The 21,628-nt window shown below is 48.7% G+C and overlaps 1 protein-coding gene across 13 annotated transcripts in view; it reads right to left on the bottom strand.

Moving 5' to 3' along the window:
• ACLY (ATP citrate lyase) overlaps window positions 1-19,116 on the bottom strand; it is a 48,787-nt gene extending 29,671 nt beyond the window's left edge. For 2 of the 13 annotated variants that reach the window (XM_024100677.3, XM_065577832.1), the window contains exons 1-4: window positions 15,295-15,437; window positions 5,916-6,132; window positions 3,484-3,565; window positions 1,958-2,129 (exon numbers count right to left, since the gene is read on the bottom strand). In XM_024100677.3, the coding sequence (XP_023956445.1) occupies window positions 1,958-2,116 (159 nt within the window). In that variant the 5' untranslated portion in view covers window positions 2,117-2,129; window positions 3,484-3,565; window positions 5,916-6,132; window positions 15,295-15,437. Of the gene's footprint in view, window positions 1-1,957; window positions 2,130-3,483; window positions 3,566-5,915; window positions 6,133-15,294; window positions 15,455-18,947 lie in introns of those variants that run through there. The other 11 variants (XM_042844599.2, XM_065577833.1, XM_005294089.4 and 8 more) reach the window with 8 other exon arrangements.
• Between the last annotated feature and the right edge of the window lie 2,512 nt (window positions 19,117-21,628).

The following is a 21,628-nucleotide window of genomic DNA, read 5'->3' as shown; positions in this document are numbered from 1 at the left end:
GAGCCAAGGCTTGTAAAGGCAAAATTGTTACTGAAGTAGAAATACGGAATGCCAGAGAAGCAAGCAAATGCAATCTGACTTCTCACAAACATGACTCTTCTTTACCGCCCCCACAAGTTCTGCATATGGAGATTTGCCAATGCCAGGGATAAGGCTGGAATTAGGAGGGTAGCACATTTCAGTTGACCCACAGTAGCTCTCTACTGGACCGCTGCAGAAAGTTCCGCCTAAGGAAAGTACACATCTCAAGCTTACATAGGTCACTTTCTGCTGAGCAGAGAGAATTCTCTACAGTGCTGTACAGCCCATCCCCATCCATCCAGTACAGACTATAGCTTTAGTGATCTATGTTAGAGAGCAGTGATTCTCAAACAGGGGTACATGTACCCCAGGGGTATGCAGAGGTCTTCCAGGGGGGTACATCAACTCATCTAGATATTTGCCTAGTTTTTCAACAGGCTACAATAAAAGCACTAGCAAAAAGTCAGTACAAGCTAAAATTTCATACAATGACTTATTTATACTGCTCTATATAGCATACACTGAAATGTAAGTCCAATACTTATATTCCAATTGATTTTTTTTTTTATAAATTATATGGTAAAAATGAGAGTAGGCAATTTTTCAGTAATAGTGTGCGGTGACATTTTTGTATTTTAGGTCGGATTTTGTAAGCAGGTAGTTTTTAAGTGAGGTGTAACTTGGGGGTATGCAAGACAAATCAGACTCCTGAAAGCGGTACAGTAGTCTGGAAAGATTAAGAGTCACTGGTATACAGCAACAACAAAGCACTGCAGTATATAATATGGTGATAGCAGTGTCCCTTTGCTGGATGGGCACTGAAAGCCCACGGACATTTCAAGTGTTCAGTAAACAACCCCAACAAAAGGGTGTGTGCTGTCCACGGTTCTTTTAGGATTCCTGAAAAATCTCTCTGAGATACTGCTGATATTTCCCAGCAGCAGACTCATGCAGCTAAGTGGTGGGCATTTCATTAGTTATTGTGCAGGTACTATCAATCAGCAAGTAAGTGGACAGTGTGGAACATGTATGTTCTGCTAACCGGTGGCTTAAAGTAATTAATAGCTGGAAAGGAGCCAGGTTAGCCAAACAGAGAAAGGAACTCGGAAGAGATGCTCACTGCTCTGTGGAGAGGATGCATGGCTAGGAAGCAGGACAAAAAGACTTAGGAAACGAAAGAAAAACAACAAACTTACCTTACATTTTTGCTCAGGTACAAGAAATCCAACAGATCTACTTAGTGAAACACAAAACTAACCAGAGTGAAGGCCAGTCACTCAAATGCTATGATCATCCTCAACCCACTCTATAATGCTTGGGTAAGGAAAGGGTGTCAGAAGAGTGCACGTTATTGGGAATGAAGACTGAAATATCTAGAGCGTAGTCGCTACATGACGACCTCACACAAGTTTTTTGTTGGCATGGGCCAATCTCTTGATTTGTCTGCTGACATTTCTTCGTTTAATAGCAGTCGCTCAAGCCCTTAAATCAGCAACACAGTCAGGTTCCTTTGATACCAATACAGCATCACGAAAGCCACATTTATCCATTCTCAGTGCTCCACTGCCATGTTGGGAGACTTTCCTCCACATTTCCTGGCATGGACCCTAACAGCTACCGACACTTCACGATAGAACAGCGTTCTGCAATGCAGGCTGTCACTGCCATCAGCTTTAGAGAACCTGCATGCAATGCTCCAACGTACAGCCATCTTGGCAGTAGCCATACTAGAGGGTGAGAGCAGGGGACCAGAAGACCAGATGCATGGGTTTTAGTCCCAGCTATCAGACTTACTGTGTGATTCTGAAGGCAGGTCATCTAGCCTCCCACTCTAATTACCCACCTCACAGGAAGTATGTTGTATAGCCTAGTGATTGTAAAAGCTCAGAGACTCTCCAATGAATGGCACTGCAGAAGGGCAAGTCATTGTGCTTACCTCAGTCAGGAGCCAGGGATGATCCTGGGTCAGCCGATCCCAGTCGGTGTCTGATGTCACTCTGGCATACTTGAAGCGGTTCTGAATGGCTGAGGATGTGCAGATATATTTGTACAGGAACTCCTTCCCCGTCTGCTCAGATATGGCTTTGGCCGACATGGCTACCTAGTAACTGAATAAAATTAAAAGAGAGAGACAAGGTGAGTGATGTAATCTCTTTTCACTTCCTCTAGACCTGAGGAAGAGCTTTGTGAAACACGAAAGCTTGTCCCTTCCACCAACCGCAGTTAGTTCGATAAAAGATATCTCCACACCCACCTTGTGTCTCATATCCTACGACCAACACAGCTACAAAAATTATATATATATTTTATATAGACAGAGACACGGACTCAGATTTGCACAGACATTTCATCCTTCAGGTTCAACGAGAACACAAGGCGAGGTTAAGTAGAAACATTTATTAATCCACGTGCCTATCCAGGCTCCATCTTGTCATTATGAAAAACCTACAAAATCCCATTGATCAAGTAAATAGTCCCCATTGATCAAAAACCTCACCCCATCCAACGACTCTTAACTCCATATCCATTTTCCACCCCCTGGGCGAAAGCCACCCAACTCTGCATTGGAGGAGCCTTCACAGCAGATGACCTGTCAGGTCCGTGCCTCCCCGCCATTCCCACCCCTACAGGCAATGCAACCTGCCCACAACTACATACACTCCCGGTACTGGCTCTCTCTCATCACAGGGCCTCCCTGTAACATACTTGCCATTTTTTCCCCCTAGGTTGTTTTCGAGTGGCAGTAGGGCAGTATGACAGTAACCCCTCCTCCAGCCCACTGTATGTTGCGTTTCCAGCATGTCCTCCTGACAGGACCCTTATTAAAGTTACAATTCTTAACGTTTTAGGAATCACTAATCAAATGCTTATATCTGAACAGAAAAAAACCCCTCCATTGTGGTTTCCCCCCCTCGTCCCCGAGAACCCTTGTTTACAATACCACCTCACTTAATTTTTCTAGAACAAGTGGCCTGAGAGCAGCCTCACGACATGTAGACTAAGTGCTTAACAGCATGTAGTTTCTATGGGGGAGGAAATTCTATGTGCAGAATTCTGGAAGGGGATTAAGTGAGGTGCTGGAAGTTCTTAAATTCCTTTCCCCTTCCAAGGGATGGGCTCTATGACCAGCTAGGAATTCGCTCCTTTAAAGACACCAGCACACAGGGCTCTATATTCTTGGAGTTACAACTTTGTTTTGGTTGCAACATCAAAGTACCAAAAAGTGTTAGTTATAAATGGCACAGAAATGTTTATTGCTGCTACAAGCAAATGCTTATTATAAAAATTCTCATTTTACTGAACCCATTTCCACGTGACAGGCACCAGATCAAAAGCTTGTGACCCGCAGAGGTTAACAAACGGCTCCATTTTTTTTCTAAGTGGTTAGATCACTGACAAACTGGCATAGACAACAATTCATGGATTTCTGGGTATGACAGCAGTGCTCCTCAGGCTACTTGCCTTAGCAGGACTTCCCTTTGCAAAGCTAGGGATGGCAGTACGTGGAGGAGTTCACACAAGCAAAGCTCTTTCATTCCAGTTTCTTTTGTGGGAAGAAAGAAGACACAAGTTATTCTCTCCCAATTATCGCAAGCCAAGAACTACTCTGAAAAAAATCCACAGTGAGGAGTGGAAGAGCATAAGAAAAACAAAAACCCCAAAACAAACCTTCAGCCACCTTGCAACAGTCTGGCCATGGAAGCGTACAAACATGACTTGGCAAAGACACAACTGGCAATCCCATCACAGGACAGGGGCCAGATAGCATGTACAAATCCGTGAAAGGAAGCAGTTTAAACAGATACAACAGAATCTATTCAGTGCCTCTATTTCTTGTAATATCTCATGGTTAACAAGAACCTGTGCTAAGGTGGGCAGTTTCATCTTTGATTTAGCTAGGCCCATGCCTGGGAATAAATTAGTGATCTTTTTATTGTTTATAATGAACAGGAGTACTTGTGGCACCTTAGAGACTAACAAATTTATTTCAGCATAAACTTTTGTGGGCTACAGCTCACTTCTTCAGATGCATAGAGTGAAACAGACAGAAGATATTTATACATACAGATTTCAGAGTAACAGCCGTGTTAGTCTGTATCCGCAAAAAGAAGAACAGGAGTACTTGTGGCACCTTAGAGACTAACAAATTTATTAGAGCATAAGCTTTCGTGGACTACAGCCCACTTCTTCGGATGCATATAGAATGGAACATATATTGAGGAGATATATATACACACACATACAGAGAGCATAAACAGGTGGGAGTTGTCTTACCAACTCTGAGAGGCCAATTAATTAAGAGAAAAATGTTCCATTCTATATGCATCCGAAGAAGTGGGCTGTAGTCCACGAAAGCTTATGCTCTAATAAATTTGTTAGTCTCTAAGGTGCCACAAGTACTCCTGTTCTTCTTTATACATACAGAGAACATGAAAAGGTGGAAGTATGCATACCAATTGTAAGAGGCCAATCAATTGAGATGAGCCAACAGTAGCAGCAGAAGAAAAAACTTTGAAGTGATAATCGAGATGATCCATAGAAGGTGTGAGGAGAATTTAACATGGGGGGAAAAAAAATCAATTAGTGTAATGAGCCAACCATTCCCAGTCTCTGTTTAGACCTAAGTTAATTGTGTCTAATTTGCATATTAATTCGAGTTCAGCAGTCTCCCTTTGGAGTCTGTTTTTGAAGTTTTTTTGTTGCAAAACTGACACTTTCAAGTCTGTCACTGAGTGATTAGAGAGGTTGAAGTGTTCTCCCACTGGTTTTTGAATGTTACGGTTCCTGATGTCAGATCTGTGTCCATTTATTCTTTTGCGTAGAGACTGTCCAGTTTGGCCAATGTAATGCTCTTCCCGCCCCCTTGTGGGCAGAGTTTTAATTTAAAGGAAGGAATACTCTCGATGGAGAAAAGGATGGGAGTCATGCAGCATTCTCCATACAAATCTGGGATCTAACATGCTAATCCAGGAGACCCAGGTAGGCATTCAAAGTGCTCATGGAGGTGGATAGCTGAACTGTTGCGTTGGCGGAATACAAGAGTGCAGCCCAATGCTCAAGACCAGACTGCTTTCTGACTAGGCTATAGCAAATTCATTTTGCATTGTGCTGACTGACTGATCAGCTAGATTAAGTTTAGCTCTACTTGCTTATTCTGAGACTTTCCTAAACAATGTGATCGTTTCTCAGGATGGAATTATAGCCATCTCTCGGGGAGATGTATGTCTGGCAGGTACTAGATTGCATGTTCAGCCTGGGTGTCTACGTGCAGTCATCCTGAAATAGCTGTAGCAGCAAGCTAGTTTCAATCAGATGTCCGTCATTATGACTGACTTAGCAACAGCCTGTAGAGGGAGAGAGAGTGCAGCTGCAATCGGGTGACAGCAGGATATAAAAAAACAAAAACAAACCCATGAGAACATTATCTCAATGCTACTAAGAGCAGATGGGGGCAGCTAACAGGTAAGTGGATATGCTCCATGCCAATGGATTAGCTTCAAACTAGCATTTTATGACCTGGAAGGCCTGCTCCATAGCTCGTCTCCGGATCTGGCTACAAACAGAGTTGTGCAGATACCCACTTGGTGTTGTTGGAGCTACTCAGCCATACTGCTATGAGGGCTATAGTACCAGGCTCCTTTAGTACAGTGGTTTTCAACCTTTTTTCATTTGTGAACCCCTAAAATATCTCAACTGGAGGTGTGGACCCATTTGGAAATCTTGGTCTGTGGATCACAAGTTGAAAACCACTGCTTTAGAGGAACAAGAAGCTGGATTGAACAGTCGTGAACTAGTAAAGGCATGATAGAAGACAGTATTGAGGAGAAGGAATATATAGAATATCGGCAGGTATGTCTGGGTACATTGAAAAGAAGTCAGCAAAATGCTTGTACCCAGAGCTTTTCAAGTGTGGCGATTATGGCTGGAAGATGACCATCCTCTTTGCTCACTATAGAATCCAATCTGCTGAGTCTACTGTCAAGAAGAAGTTTTCTGCCCTTCTTAGCCCTGCAGATGCCACAGAGCTTTGGGAGAGCAGGCTGGATTCTTCTGTGCACCAACGGGAGCTGAAGAGTTGTTCTGATTGCTGAATCTTGATTAGCAGGGAAGCTAAAAGAGGCAGAAAGAACAGTTGCACCATTGGGAACCAGCTAGTGTTTTCAGCACCAACAGTTAGAAGGATTGTCTGATGATTTGCAAACTGAGCTAATTTGATTTGTAATTAGCAAAAAGGAGCTGGAACGTCACCTTTACAGTGTCACTTTCCTGACTATAAAGTCACTGTGACAGATTGTTTTGGACAGGACTATCCAGAAAAGCAAGTGAATTCCTTCCCAGCATGATTTACTGCCTGGTCAATCTACTGTCAACCTTTCATTTTAGACAGCAAAGACCAGGCATAATTGTGTGTTGGGTTAGTAGCTGGCACAGGTAAATGCAAGCCTTCCCTGCCCTCCCGGACACAGCTCTGCCAATCACCTTCACAGCAGCCAGCATGCTATTCTTGGCAATTTGTACAGCATCACTCAAAAAGCTTTCCATTATCTTTTTGCTTTTAAGTGATGCTCTTTCCGGGAGCTCCTGAGCCATGCGCTATCTTTTATTTTGTCGGATAGGAAGCTACAATACACTTGGCTCCCACACCCCATGAAAATCCATCAGTTGCCGGTTTTAAAGTACGCCAAAGGGCAGCCTCAGAGAAAACCAGGGTCGCATTTCACTGCATTAAGATACTAAGTATGGCAAATCCATTTCTTACGTATTTTAAAACGCTAATTACAGATCTTACATTTTGGGTTCTTTCAGCATGAAATACTAAAGTTCTCATACAACAGTACAGCTCTGCAAAGCACTGCAGTACACAAATTAAATAATGAAAGGCCACACACACAAAATATCATACAAGTGACTAAGAATCAGTACTCCAAGGTTCCATCCCTACCTCTGTGAGGGCAGTATTATCTAGTGGTTAGAACAGGAGACTGGGAATCAGGATTCCTGGCTCCCATTCTGGCTCTGTGTGACCTTGGGACTCTTCATGACCAGAGGTTTCCTGTGTCTGTTTTGTCCTCCATCACCCCCCCCCCCCCATGTGTAAAATGGGGGAATACTAACCTAATCCGCTGGGCAGTTGTTAAACCTGGGGTATGCAAAGTGCTTTGAGAGCCTCTGATAGAAAGAGACGAGTGCTGTTATTGTGGGTTATGACACTGAAAGCCCACTAAGAGCTCATCGAAGGCTTTACAAAATCTGTATTCCCTATTCATTCAGCTGTTCACGATGGTTGTTCCTCACCTGGCCCCACCGTCTGGAGTTTGTGACATCACAGCTGCGGAGGTAAGAGTGGTGATGCCAAAGGATTAGGACACTGGAAGCAGTTCAAATGTTAAAAGCACCAGCTCCTGCTTTCATTCAAGTGTTGCTTGGTAATACAATTGGTGGGGGGAGAAGCAGTAGGACTCTATCATCGTTAAGCTCTTCAGCTGCACTGACCCTGCTGTTCCCATGACCATGGGAATAGAGAGAAAACTGAAAATATGCTACTATCTGCAGAACTGTTCTGCACAACAGTCAGCAGAAAAATGTCCACAAGGCATCAGCAGATGCCTGCTCTATGCACGGAGTGCAGGTCTGCCATCTGTCACGAAGACAATCAGAGCAGGCCTGGCTAATTGTTTGTATCTGTTCTTTAGCAAACATTAGAGCAATAGCACAAACGCTAAGTGAAGTACATGTAACATTCACTGCAAAAAGACCTTGCTGTTTTCCAGTAATTAAGTAGGTCAGGTCCCAAACCCCACAGCTCATTTTAAGCACTGAGGGCCTCACAACTATACCTGCTGCCAGTGGGAGCGGTGGGCACTCAGCTCCTCTGGAAAAAAATATATATGTGTCTCCGGTACACACACAAGCCACAGGGTCACCCCCACCTCCTGTCCATTGGTCCATTTACTTGTTGACACCCCATTGTTTCTGCTTTCCTGGTCAAATCAGATTACACAGTCTTCTTGCACAATCCTGCAAGCTACATGCACATAGGCAGACCCCTACACCTGCTGCTATATGGTCAGGACCTTAGCAACATTCCTCAACTCAAGGGAGGCGCGGGATAAAGTTGGTGAACCTGTTAGATTGCTAATCCACAGCACTCTTTGGCTGGCTAAGGAGCCATTCTAGGGACCCTATGCAGGCATGGCACACAGGGTTACTGCTAGGATCCAGTTATTTCATTATCAGAAATCATCCCATCCTCACTGAAAGGAGGATGGTGGAAGCACAGTTGAATGGGAGACAAGACAACAAAGCGAAGGACAATTAGTTGGCATTTCAGAGTGTTTGGTCCAGACTTTACTTCAGAATATGCCACGGACATTTATTTGATACAGCTGCACGAGACTTAGCTCTTCTGTATGCGCAAACAGAGAGCTGTGCTGAATGAAAGCCATGCACCCTGCCTTTTCTGATGGGTGAATCACTGTAGTAAGAATTACATTAAACATAATTTACTTTTTATGAGACATTGATGTCTCATGGAACCAGCCTTCACACGTGTCTTGAATAGATCTTGCTGTGTTTACAGAGGCTTTGCAAAAGAACAGTCTATCTGCAACAAAAATTATGTTGAGGGCATTCTTTGAAAGCAGTAGCGTTATCTACAAGGGTGTAAAACCCAACAGCTTTTCAAGGAGCACCATAAAGTTATATACCAACATCAGAAGGGCAAAAAAAGATTAAATTATTATTAAACTAGAGAGGTCTGCAGAGTTTTCATGCTTTCTGAAGGGCACATTCTTCCTAGTGAACTCTGGGTGATTTGATGCTCTGTTTCTTTATATATGCTGGTCACATAGTATCAAGTTGGGCTGAAGAAAGTGACAGGAAGGGCCAGAGCGCATCTCGGGGGAGATTCAAGCTACTCCCTGATGGATGAAGAGGTCACAAGTAACATCACAAATCAGCCAAAGAAAAATAAAAAAAACAGTCCCTACTCCCAACCTCCACACTGTGCCTCAGAATAGCCTTCATATTCCAGAACACATCCTCATTCCTCAACTCACTGAGGGGGGAAAAAGGGGTTTTGTAGACTGTTTGGAGCAGATTCTGGCCCAAGATTCTAGCTCTGTTTTCACACCCTGTAGTAGATGCATTTTTGTGGGGAGACCATCTGAACGATTCCACACCAGGTGTTGAACAATCTTTCAGCATGGAATTTTCCACTACAAAACAGAAGATTTTTAATTCACTGTATTTTAGGTCATAAGGGCACAATACTATGGTTAAAATTGTAACCGTAGAACTAGACTAAGTGGCCTAAAAAGCACCAACCCCCTGCCAAGAAAAGAACAAAATTATTACAAATCAGCTGACCCAAACAGAAAGTCCTTAAACCGCCCTGGATGCAGCTATGGAGATATCTGGATAGGGAGTCTCCTCCTTCGACAGAGGGTCCTGAACAAAGAGGACTCTGCCCAGCCCAATCTAGCTAGAAACCACTAGACAGAGAACAAGGAACATCCAGTTGACTACACACGCCTACATTTTTAGGAGGGTGAGTGTCAAGAAGATGACTAACTAGAGGGTTGCACACTTCTGCAGGCCAAGCTCACTGCATATACCAGGAGCCTCTTGCACTCCTCCATTCCCCAAAAGCTCCCTGTGAGCCATCTTGCCATCCCCCCCTATGTCAGGCATTCGCTGTAATCCCACGCCCCTCATACCAGGGGCTTAGGGTGTTTCCCTTCCCTCGCCCCATCAGGGCAGTATCTCCGTGCTCCCCATTCCCCTTTCTGCCACATGCTGGGGCTCTACGACTTTCCCTCCCCCATACAACATTTCCCCCATCCTCCTCCACCCATGCCAGGGACGCTGTGTGCCCCCCGTGCCAACCATCTCCCCCACATGAGGGGTTCTGTGTGCCCCCCATGAGGGGTTCTGTGTGCCCACCTATTCTCCCCCCTTCAATTAAAGAGATTCAAGGTGCTGGCTCCGTTGACCAGATGCCAGGAGCTCCATGTGTCCCCCATGTCTCTCCCTTTTCAGTCTTCTGATTTTCACCAAAATCAACAGGCTTCTTCTGCCCATCGGTGCCTAGAACATTCCCTGAACTGGTGGAACTGATCAGATGCCATGTTCAACAGTCGTGTTACATCCAGACAAACAAATGCCACTGAGCTGAGTGCAAGGCCCCACAAACTCAGCCCATAGATAATAGAACATTTACTTTCTACCAAAAAGCCTAGTAGCTCTAAAAGAGAACTGGATATTTAAATGGAAAATGAGAACCTACCGTTATGTTCGGAAGGCCATATACTTCCAACCAATCTATAAGAGGAGATCAACTCTCCTACTTCATGATTTGAACCAACCATTAGCTAATGGATTTAGGAAGAAACGTCCCTTCTGGACAGGTTATTCCATAATTGTTTATTACAGGGTTTTGCACCTGCCTCTGAAACTGCTTGTACTTGCTACTTCCACAGATGTGGTGTTGGGCTAGACAAATCCCTGGCCATTCCGAATTCCTATCCCTTCTCGCTGTAAGGAGAAATTATACATATGGGAGTGGACACACATTACTTGGCAAGAGGGTAAGCTACCCACTACTTTGCTGAGCCAGTTGCTAAACACAATTCAACATGGTTCTTCCAAAAGGCTTTCAATTAAACTGTGAGGGTCTATCTACTCTGGGGTTGGTTCCCTGCACAAAGATGCCAGTTACTGTGTTAAGAAAACCTGAGTTTTGAAAACATGTCACCAGTTCATAAATAGGTACCATCTTTACAGACTTTCCAATGCTCATTAGGAACTCCAGAGAGGGTAAAGGAAACTAACAGACTAAGTCACGTTCTCTGCGGCTCAGAAATATTTACCTCCCTCTATCAAAAAAGATGTCACCTGTCAAAGCTGCTGGAAGGATTTGTTCTCAGGAAAGTCATTCAAACACATTAACAAGGGAGAAGAAAATAAAATATTCATACTGACGATGATGACAAGCTAGATAGGTCTGAGTGGCTGAATGCTGACTCTGCTGTAACTTGACAGATGCAAATAACCTGATCTGGTGAGGACCAGCTGAAGGCAAAATACCACCTAGTGCAATGGCACAGGATAGGGGAAGTCAGAACGGGCATTTTAGGCAAAGGAATCAGGGCAAAAACCCCTCCTTGACTTCTGAATAAAGTTCCCTGGGATCTGCAGTGTCCACTAAGAGCAAGTGAGACATTGGATTTTAAGGAGTGCTCCAAAAGAAACTACACACCTTAAACAGCATGGAACTCAGGTTTGTCTAACTGGGAAAGAAAAGAGGACCCAGTAGTTTAGGGATTTCAGAGCAGGGCCACTAAGCCATTCCCTCTAGTACAAATTGTCCAATTTGTTGGGAATATTTAAACTAAAATGTGTCACTATGCGGCATCAGCCGCCATTTCTGGGAAAATTGTGAAATTGGTGTTGGTAACAACAGGAGCTTATGATAACCCTCTTCAGGAGCAGTTACCAAAATGACGTTTGAGTGGAGTGTCCCATCTAAGGCTCAGGTCAGATCTATGGAGCAGCAATTTTTGAAGCTTAGGGGGAGGGGAAAAAAAAAATCAATCAAGTGTTCTTAGGAGAACAATTTCACTTCTCACCTCCAGTGCAAAGCCTTTCCTAGGAGCAAGGGGCACCCAAGCACAGTATTTGTTAGATCCTGGACAGAGTTCCTGTTTACCTAGTGCTACCAGCAGAGAGGAACTTTTAAACTCCCTCTCTAATGCAACAGATGGCAGATTGTTTGTTTTATAATTGAATCAGCAGAGAGCAATGATCTTCCCCTTCCCAGCTGAGCTCATGTCAGCAATGCCAGGCTGTCCTCGTCATTCATTCAGCTGGCCCCTTGCTTTTCAGAAGTGAGAAGTCAAACCTCCAACTGCCAGAGAGTTGCTTTGCCAGATCTGCTGGGGACCATGTTTATGAATCTTGTTTGTAAAATCAGTAATAGATATTTACCATCAACTCACAAAATCTGGACTCTGGATAGGTGCAGCCCAAAATCTTAGCTATTGTGGCCAAATCTGCTCCTCTTTTTCATGACAGAAAATGTCTGAACTACTACCCTGGTTTCCCAAGACGACATGGAGCTCACTGCTTGGGTATCAAATATCCAGTCACACTTGACAGAGCGAAGTGTTTATTCATCTTAGTAGCTCACCGGAGCTTCCTTCAAGGTGACATGCCAGTGCTGCTTCAAAACACACTAGAAATACAAGACACTGAGGTCAAAGCTTTCCATGGGAGCTATCGGCACACAGTAGCTGAGGATATGGACATAGACGCATGATAATTTCAGGCTTAATCTCAATTGCTTCAGTCTTTACAGGCTCTTTGGTATTTATCTTCCTTCCTCAATTTTGAGTGCCTGGTCCTAGTAGCATGAACACCTGTATTCTCACTAGGGGGAGGGGAAGAGCAGCTATGGGAATGAGAGAGATGAAAGACACTGTGCCGAGTTCCGCTCATATTGGACCCTGTTCCAATCACAGGTCCAGTTCCCACTCGAGTGCATGGCATTCTGTTCTCAGTTACATGGATGCAAACCAGGGGCTACTTATGTCTTATCCACACTTGGTTCAGAACCATGCTAGCTAACTGCAGTCACACTTGAACACTGCTGATGCTAGTAGACAAGAGATTCTCATCAAGACTTTGTTTGTTTTTAGAATTACACCACCGTGCTATAGACCAACCCCCTTTCCAGGTCATTCATTAACATCAAGACCAACACATAATAATCCCGGCCCACAGTGACAAGGCAAGCCACATCAGCTCCCTTCTGGTTGCAACATACCTAGCGCTGATCAGAGCATAGGCAGGGCCTTATCAAAGGGAGTGGAAGGAGGACAGTTCAAAAAGTGAAGATGGAGAGTTTAACACTCCTGGTGTTTGTTTTTCCCTCTCCAATTCTCGAGATGTCATTGGGGTCTCTGGAAAGAGCTAAGAGGCTGACATTGTTTAAGAAAGGATCAAGGGAGACAATACACAGTCAACACAAGCATCCATAATAAGGTGGTACGTTTATTATGTCTTTTTAGCCAAGATCTCAGAACCCTCCAGAGAGGTGAAGTGTCTTGCCCACAGTCACAGAGCTGAAATCAGAACTCAGGAGTTCCTGATTCCCAGCCCTGTGTTCAGACCACACTATTCCCCATCTTCACCTGTTATCAAAGGTGTTATAGAAACCCTGGGTATACTAGCAACACACAGAAATCTTCCTTCCAGGGCCTTTTATAGTTCATCTGTAATATGCAGCAGACTAGAAGAGCTATTGGGACAAGTGTAAAGAATAAATACCTCCAGTATAACATCACCACCTCCTGCTTCCTCCCCCTCAAAAATGAGAGATCACAGGAAAGGAGGACAGTACCAAGTGTCAGAGGGGTAGCTGTGGTAGTCTGTATCCATAAAAACAAGGAGGAGTCTGGTGGCACCTTAAAGACTAACAGATTTATTTGGGCATAAGCTTTCATGGGTAAAAAACCCACTTCTTCTTCACGCATCTGAAGAAGTAGGGTTTTTACCCACGAAAGCGAATGCCCAAATAAATCTGTTAGTCTTTAAGGTGCCACCAGACTCCTCCTTGTTTTTAGGAAAGGAAGATGAGACCTGCAACTTGTTGGGCTCAAATATCTCACACAGCAATGACTACAATGCCTAGAGGTCAATACATCTGACACCAAGATATTTAAACTACTATTACAAGTTTGTTGATTTATTCTCATCAAGATCTGAATCACAATACCAGAGACTCCACAAATAACATGATTTTAAATTAATTAGTGCTGCTCTTTTACCCAAACTGCACATGACCCAGGAGTTTGATTCTTATCTAGCCAACTGCCTTAAGTCATGCCAAATCTGCAAGAACGAACATGAAAGCATGAGTGCTAAGAAACAATTGACAGATAAGACAGAAAACCAGAAGACCTGAATATTTAAGTTCTACATAGCATCTCAAGGCCTGGATAATCAGGCAAGAACTAAACTCTCTTTAAATTCTTCTGCATTTCTAGGAGGAGAAGGCCGATCTAAGCTCAAAGACTCATTTTGCAGAAATACCAGTCTTGGGCACAGCTCTTAGCTTTCTGAAGACTTCAGTGCAGCTACAACAATGTCTTGCAGGGGCTGTTACTGAAAACTAATCTGGGTGTTTTCCCTTTAGAATGGATTACTGCTTCACGTGACTAATGGCCGAATATTTATACTGTCAATTGCTGTCAGAGTCAGTAAGAAATAAAACTTGTTAATTGGGAAAACGTTGAGAGGTATTTAAAAGGTCTGTTATATGAGACAACAGGTGAGGCAGTGGCAGCACATAATGAGAAAGCAGACACAGAGGTGCGAACATGCCAGTGAAGGAAGGAAAAATTAATCTAGGTTATCTAGTAGTTTGCTGACAATTTGTCAGGCTGGGTCTGTGGCTCCTGGACTTTCATAATTCTTGTCACACCTGTAACCTTAAAAAAAAAATCATATCAAAGGAGAATTATTTGCTTAGTTAATTCCTCATTCCTGACTTTGCCTCCATAAGGAAGTCCAGCTTCAAGACAAAAACTTACAGTAGCAAGGTTTTTAAATTGTGTCGGCCCTAGCAAGGGAACCCCTCGTTCTCAGCTGCCCTGCACCTTGTGCTGCCAAATACACCAGTGCAGAGCGAGTGTGAACGGCTACCAAACCAGCCGGCTGGCGTTTCCCACGGACTTTGCACTGGTGTAAATAACCACACAAGTTCCAGGGCAGTGGAGCATGAGCGGTGTGTCAGGCCAGGTCAGCCGCACATACTAGAGCCGAACCAGACACGCAGCAGCGGCTGCAGGGTGTACAATGCAGTGCGTGTCATTGCCACCGACACACCGCCTTGCACAGTCACCTCCAGAGCCCGGCCCAGCGCTAGCCAGCCCTGCTTCCTCCCACCTCCGGCTCACTCGCTGGCCAGTCAGGCTCCAGCAGCGATCAACCAGCCTCTTCCAGGCACGAGCCCCGACCTGCTGTGCCCGGCTAGGGTGACCAGATGTCCCAGTTTTATAGGAACAGTCCCGATTTTTGAGTTATCGGCTCCTATTACCCCCCCCCCCGTTCCGATTTTTCACACTTGCTGTCTGGTGACCCGTGCAAGCCAGAAGCAGAGAAGAGGGGGCGCCCGGCCGGCCCCCCCATTGCACCCCGCGTCGTGCAAAGGGCCCTGGCACGGGGGGGGGGCGCATCTGCCCCCGGACAGGCTGCGAGCCGCGGACTTACCCGGTGCACGCGCGGCTCCGTTACCGGCCTGGGCTCGCCGGCCGCTCGCAGGCTCCTTTTGTTCCGCGCCCGCCCCACGGCCCATCTGGCTAGAGGCGCTCCCCGCGCGGGGATTGGGCCGCGCGCGCCCCACGTGCTCCTGGCGCGAGCCGGGGCCCCGCCGCCTCCCCGGGGGTGGCTCGCAGGGGCTTGTGGGAGTTGTAGTTCTTTCCCCCGCTCCCCGCCCCCGGGCTGGGCACAGGAGCGCGCGTGGGGTGAGACGGGCGGGCCAAGCGCTGACTCCGCAGCCAGCCATTGGGCAGCTGGCCCTGCTTGGACGGGACACGCCCTCGGCCGGGAGCCGGGGCAGGGCGCTGAATGGCGTGGTGGCCCACGTGTCAAGGCCCGGGTGCTCGGGGGCCGCCCTGGGACTGGGGGCAGCCAAGGGCTGCATCGTGCACCGGCCGGCAGCTCAGCCCGGAGCCGAGCCGGGGGTCTCCCGGCCCCTGGGGGCGAGAGGCGGGCTTGGCAAGGAGCGCGGCTGGGGGTGTTGCAATCTCCTGCCTGCCTGTGTCTGCAGCTACCATCCCATTTGCCTGGGCATCCTTCGGGGCAGGCTGCAAGCATCTCCTGCTAACAGAGCACATGGCCTTTCCTTTGGCCTTCTTGCTGCCTTTCCTCTGAGGCGCTTCGAGTACTTTATACACATGAATTAACCCTCTGACCCGGCCCTGGGGGAGAGACAGTAATCGAGGGTGGTCTCACTGTGGCGATGGGTGCCCTAGATAGGTTTCGATCACTTCCTGCACCCCTCACCTCAAGCCGGTCAGCCCGCCACACCTCCCTACCCTAGCATTGCCTTCCGATGCATCCCCCACACCTCTGGGGTCCTCTCCAGCGTGGCACGGCACTAGGACGGCTTCTTGGCCAACCAGGGCCCCCACCCTCAACATGCTTCTCCCATGCAGCCTATCGGTGCTAATCTGCCACCACGTAAAGCGTGATTATTTGTAGGAGTAGAAGGAAAACACTAATTGCAGCAACACTTTGGGACTGAACCCCATCATCTGGGCCTCGTGGTTTAACTGTGGTCAGCTGCCTTTTCAGAATAATAAAATAATAATGGTTGTTAATATTTTGTACTTACAGGTGCTCTTGATACAGTGTGGGTCAGTGTATCATTTACACATGGAAAACCTACCTGAGGAGCAGAGAGGCTAAAAAGTGAGCCCCACGATGCATCAGTCAGGAACAGTACCCAGCAGTCCTGACCCCCCTCCTGTGCTCAGTTAACAGATGTCTCGTTTTGAGATCACAAGCTCCCAATAGCTGCCACCAGGCCGTTTCTGCTTCCCAGAGATAATCACGGTCCATTATTTTTTTGCTGATATTTCCAATCTGTGACTACAGCAAATATTGATGTCCTTATGTTCTTACGTTATTTTCAACTTTCTAGTACTTTGCTCTTCTATAGCACCACTTATCAGAGGCTACCTGGGGCCCGGATCCTGCAGTGAGATCAACACAGACAGGGGTCTGCCTTCATGATCTTGCAGGATTGGGATGTCAGTGTGTTACAAACACTCATCCTCCTAACTCTCTTGAGGTCAAAGAGATTTAAATCCTCACTTATAGTTGGAGGAACCGAGGCTCAGAGGGGTGAAGTGACTTGCCCAAGTTCGGACAGCGAGTCAGTGATAAAGCCATGAACATGCCAGTCCACTTCTCTGAACATAAGAGGATGTTCCCTCCTTGAGATTACTACTATACCCCCAGTCAACATGCTGCCAATAGAAATTAGTTACCACTGACTGTCCTGAGTTCTCTTTTTCCTCTCAGGAGCCCAGGATTTGTGACCCTGAATCCGAACCTTGGTCTATCTCAAGGGTAGGTAACCTATGGCACGCGTGCCGAAGGCGGCACGCGAGCTGATTTTCTGTAGCACTCACACTGCCCAGGTCCTGGCCACCGGTCCGGGGGGGCTCTGCATTTTAATTTAATTTTAAATGAAGCTTCTTAAACATTTTAAAAACCTTATTTACTTTACATACAACAATAGTTTGGTTATGTATTATAGACTTATAGAAAGAGACCTTATAAAAATGTTAAAATGTATTACTGGCACGTGAAACCTTAAATGAGAGTGACTAAATGAAGACTTGGCACACCACTTCTGAAAGGTTGCCGACCCCTGGTCTATCTAGTCTGGTATTCACACTCCACTGTCCCTCCACCAATGGACAAGGGGGTCTCTCATGCCACGAAGCTTGTGCAACACTGTACATGAGATCAGTTTATCCACTGGAGCGTGAGATGGGATTAGCACATACAACTGCAAATATTGACCAGGAAATTCTCTAGCCCTTTTCAAAACCCAGCCTCAGGTTAAATGTTACAGGCCCTTGATGAATTTGTTGGGATCAGAACCCCACCCGGGCTGGACTCACTGGTTCCAAGTACTATTTTCTGAATATGCCAGACAACTACCACACCCACTGTGAATCAGCTGTCTGGAAGAAATGTGCTAGACATTAAACTTAGCAGGGCTTTATCCAGGGCCAAAATAAACTCAAAACTAACATGTTCTGATAGTACAAGGGAGACGCAGATTCTCTCAGCCACCGTTTCCCTTTGCCTGGAGGTATGAGAGTCAAGATGCCATCTCTGCACCAGAAGATTGTCAACCCAGATTGACTAGTCCCGCCTAGACATCAAATTCAGGGCCTGCCTCCTCAGTACCTTTGCCTTATTCAGAACCTCATGGGACGACCAGGCAGAAGAACCAGTTCTGTGTGTTAGCAGTGACGGTGGAGTATTTACATAATCACTTTCTTTCTGTGACTTGGCTGCAAGATGAGCATGCTCCAGGCTTCCCTGCTGTTCTTCCAGGGCGATGCTTCCAGCAAGGAGTTTGGAAACATCCAGCCACCTGACCAAAGTCATACAGAACACGACTGATTCCCCATTCTCAACAGGTCAGAGTTGACTCAGGATAAACTGGTGACAGTGACCAAAGATAAGCAGCATACTGTACCCAATGGCTAGAGCGGTTCCCAAGAGATTTACTTACACAACAGAAGTATGTCTAGCCTGATTTCCTAGAACTTCCTGGACCCCATATTAATGTGGCCTGGGCTTTTCCTCTCCTCCCCTTCAAAGCAGTGAGAAGCTCCACCTCTGCTCTCATCACTGCCTACCTATGCTCCTCCAAAGCGTCTTTCCTGCCCACTCCCCTGACTTCCTTCACCCACTGCTGACTTTGGGCCACTTTTCACATGGCCCTTGAGCCTGAAACAGCCTCCCAAGAGAAATGCAACGAGCACCTCTTTCCTTCAGCTCACATCTGAAAACCCAGCTGGTCTGCAAGGCCTCCAAGTGATAAAATAACCCAAGTGCTGCACGCTGTCCATTCTCTGTGCTGGCATGGATTGGGCGTCTAGTCACAAATGCATTGGGGCAAGGGTTCTGCTGCTCTGCTGTTTTAGCCACCTTTGGTCTCTTATTCTTGGATCGTAAGTTTTCTGGGGCAGGGAACGACTCTCTCAATGCATTTGGACAGTGTCTAGCACGGTGGGGCCCTGACCCTAGCTGCGGCTCATACACACTGCTGCAAAACAAACAGTACATAACAACAAGGGCTGTGCAGAGCAATGAGGCAATATTCGGAGTCTTACCTGAACTGTAAAACCGGGCAGGCACTTCCAAGGTAAGACGGGGTCATTGTTTCCAGCTCCTCCACAGCCTTCCTTTGGGATTCTGTTTGCACATGGCCTCACTAAGGGCCAACCCCACAGACCTCTGACAGTTACAGGGTCTGGCTGGGAAAGTCGTGCTACACGGCCCTCTTTGGCAGAGCAAGATCGAAGGGCACTGAAGAAATCCCATAGATGGTCAGACCGACATTATGACCCCTCTTAGAAAGAGGTGTACAAGGGGGCCAGTCCCACATCCAAACGGCCAGGATCACAACACAGGGGCGGCACTAGGCGGAGTGCACACGTTTATGGATATAGTGTCCCAGGTAACACGCTGCAGTTTCCGTTGCAGGCATTAGGAGATGAGCCTGTGGCTCTGGGTGGGAGGCAGACTGGTTAGCCAGGGGTCTGGGAGCCAGGACTTCCAAGTTAGCGTTGTTTGAGTTACAGCATCCTGGCCACCGAGGACAGACAGCTCTGGGGGTGATGTGCTCAGGTGGGTGGAGTACAACTCAGGGTGGGGGGGCAATGACAAGGCAGCGGAGGGGCTGGGAGTACTGGGGGCAAGGTACACAGGGTGGAGACCTGACTCTGAGGAGTGTGGGAGGATAAGGCACAAGAGGGAATGGAGTTCTTTGAGGGGGAACGAGGTACAGGGAAATGTGTGTGTGTGGGGGGGGGCAGAGGACAGGGGTGATGGGGAGCTGACAGTGAGGGCAGAGGGTTGGCAGAAGATAAGGCACTAGGAGGAACGGGATACCTATGAAGCAATAGGGTACAGGGAATGTGTGTGTGGGGACACATGAGGGCAGATTGGGGGCTGGGTGGAGAGCTGGGGAGCTGGCAGGCCCAAGGCACCAGGGAAGGGTAGGGGCAGGGAAGTCGGGGACCAGGGGACAGGCAGGGACAAGGCACCAGGGAAAGGGAAGCTGGAGGGGCAGGGAAGGGAGAGTTGGGGGGGCAGGGACAAGGCACCAGGGAAGGGGGAGGGGCAGGGAAGTGGGGAGCTGGGGCTGGCAGGGACAAGGCACCAGGGAAGGGGGGCCTGGGGGGTCAGGGAAGTGGGGAGCTGGGGGGTCAGGGAAGTGGGGGTTGGGGGGGCAGTGACAAGGCACCAGGGAAGGGGGCTGGGGGGGGTCAGGGAAGTGGGGAGCTGGGGGGGACAGTGATAAGGCACAAGGGAAGGGGGATGGGGGGGTCAGGGAAGTGGGGAGCTGGGGGGGACAGTGACAAGGCACAAGGGAAGGGGTTGGGGGCAGGGACAAGGCACCAGGGAAGGGGGGGAAGGGAAGGGGGAGCTGGGGGGCGCAGGGAAGTGGGGGCTGGCAGGAACAAGGCACCAGGGAAGGGGGGGAAGGGAAGGGGGAGCTGGGGGGGCAGGAACAAGGCACCAGGGAAGGGGGGGAAGGGAAGGGGGAGCTGGGGGGGAAAGGAAGTGGGGAGCTGGGGGGGCAGGAACAAGGCACCAGGGAAGGGGGGGAAGGGAAGGGGGGCTGGGGGGTCAGGGAAGTGGGGAGCTGGGGCTGGCAGGGACAAGGCACCAGGGAAGGGGGGGGGAAGGGAAGGGGGAGCTGGGGGGGCGCAGGGAAGTGGGGGCTGGCAGGGAAGTGGGGAGCTGGGGGGGAAGGAACAAGGCACCAGGGAAGGGGGGGGAAGGGAAGGGGGAGCTGGGGGGCGCAGGGAAGTGGGGGCTGGCAGGGAAGTGGGGGGCTGGGGGGTCAGGGAAGTGGGGAGCTGGGGCTGGCAGGGACAAGGCACCAGGGAAGGGGGGGAAGGGAAGGGGGGCTGGGGGGTCAGGGAAGTGGGGAGCTGGGGCTGGCAGGGACAAGGCACCAGGGAAGGGGGGGAAGGGAAGGGGGAGCTGGGGGGCGCAGGGAAGTGGGGGCTGGCAGGGAAGTGGGGAGCTGGGGGGGAAGGGAAGTGGGGAGCTGGGGGGGCAGGAACAAGGCACCAGGGAAGGGAAGGGGGGCTGGGGGGTCAGGGAAGTGGGGAGCTGGGGCTGGCAGGGACAAGGCTCCAGGGAAGGGGGGGGAAGGGAAGGGGGAGCTGGGGGGCGCAGGGAAGTGGGGGCTGGCAGGGAAGTGGGGGGCTGGGGGGTCAGGGAGGTGGGGAGCTGGGGCTGGCAGGGACAAGGCACCAGGGAAGGGGGGGAAGGGAAGGGGGGCTGGGGGGTCAGGGAAGTGGGGAGCTGGGGCTGGCAGGGACAAGGCACCAGGGAAGGGGGGGGAAGGGAAGGGGGAGCTGGGGGGCGCAGGGAAGTGGGGGCTGGCAGCGAAATGGGGGAGCTGGGGGGGAAGGGAAGGGGGAGCTGGGGGGCGCAGGGAAGGGGGGGCTGGCAGGGAAATGGGGGAGCTGGGGGGGAAGGGAAGGGGGAGCTGGGGGGCGCAGGGAAGTGGGGGCTGGCAGGGAAGTGGGGGGCTGGGGGGTCAGGGAAGTGGGGAGCTGGGGCTGGCAGGGACAAGGCACCAGGGAAGGGGGGGAAGGGAAGGGGGAGCTGGGGCTGGCAGGGAAGGGGGGAGCTGGGGCTGGCAGGGACAAGGCACCAGGGAAGGGGGGGGAAGGGAAGGGGGAGCTGGGGGGCGCAGGGAAGTGGGGGCTGGCAGGGAAGTGGGGGGCTGGGGGGTCAGGGAGGTGGGGAGCTGGGGCTGGCAGGGACAAGG

This window comes from Chrysemys picta, chromosome 24 (genome assembly GCF_011386835.1).
Source record: "Chrysemys picta bellii isolate R12L10 chromosome 24, ASM1138683v2, whole genome shotgun sequence".
Lineage (NCBI taxonomy): Eukaryota > Metazoa > Chordata > Testudines > Emydidae > Chrysemys > Chrysemys picta.
This window is presented reverse-complemented; position numbering and strand designations above follow the sequence as displayed.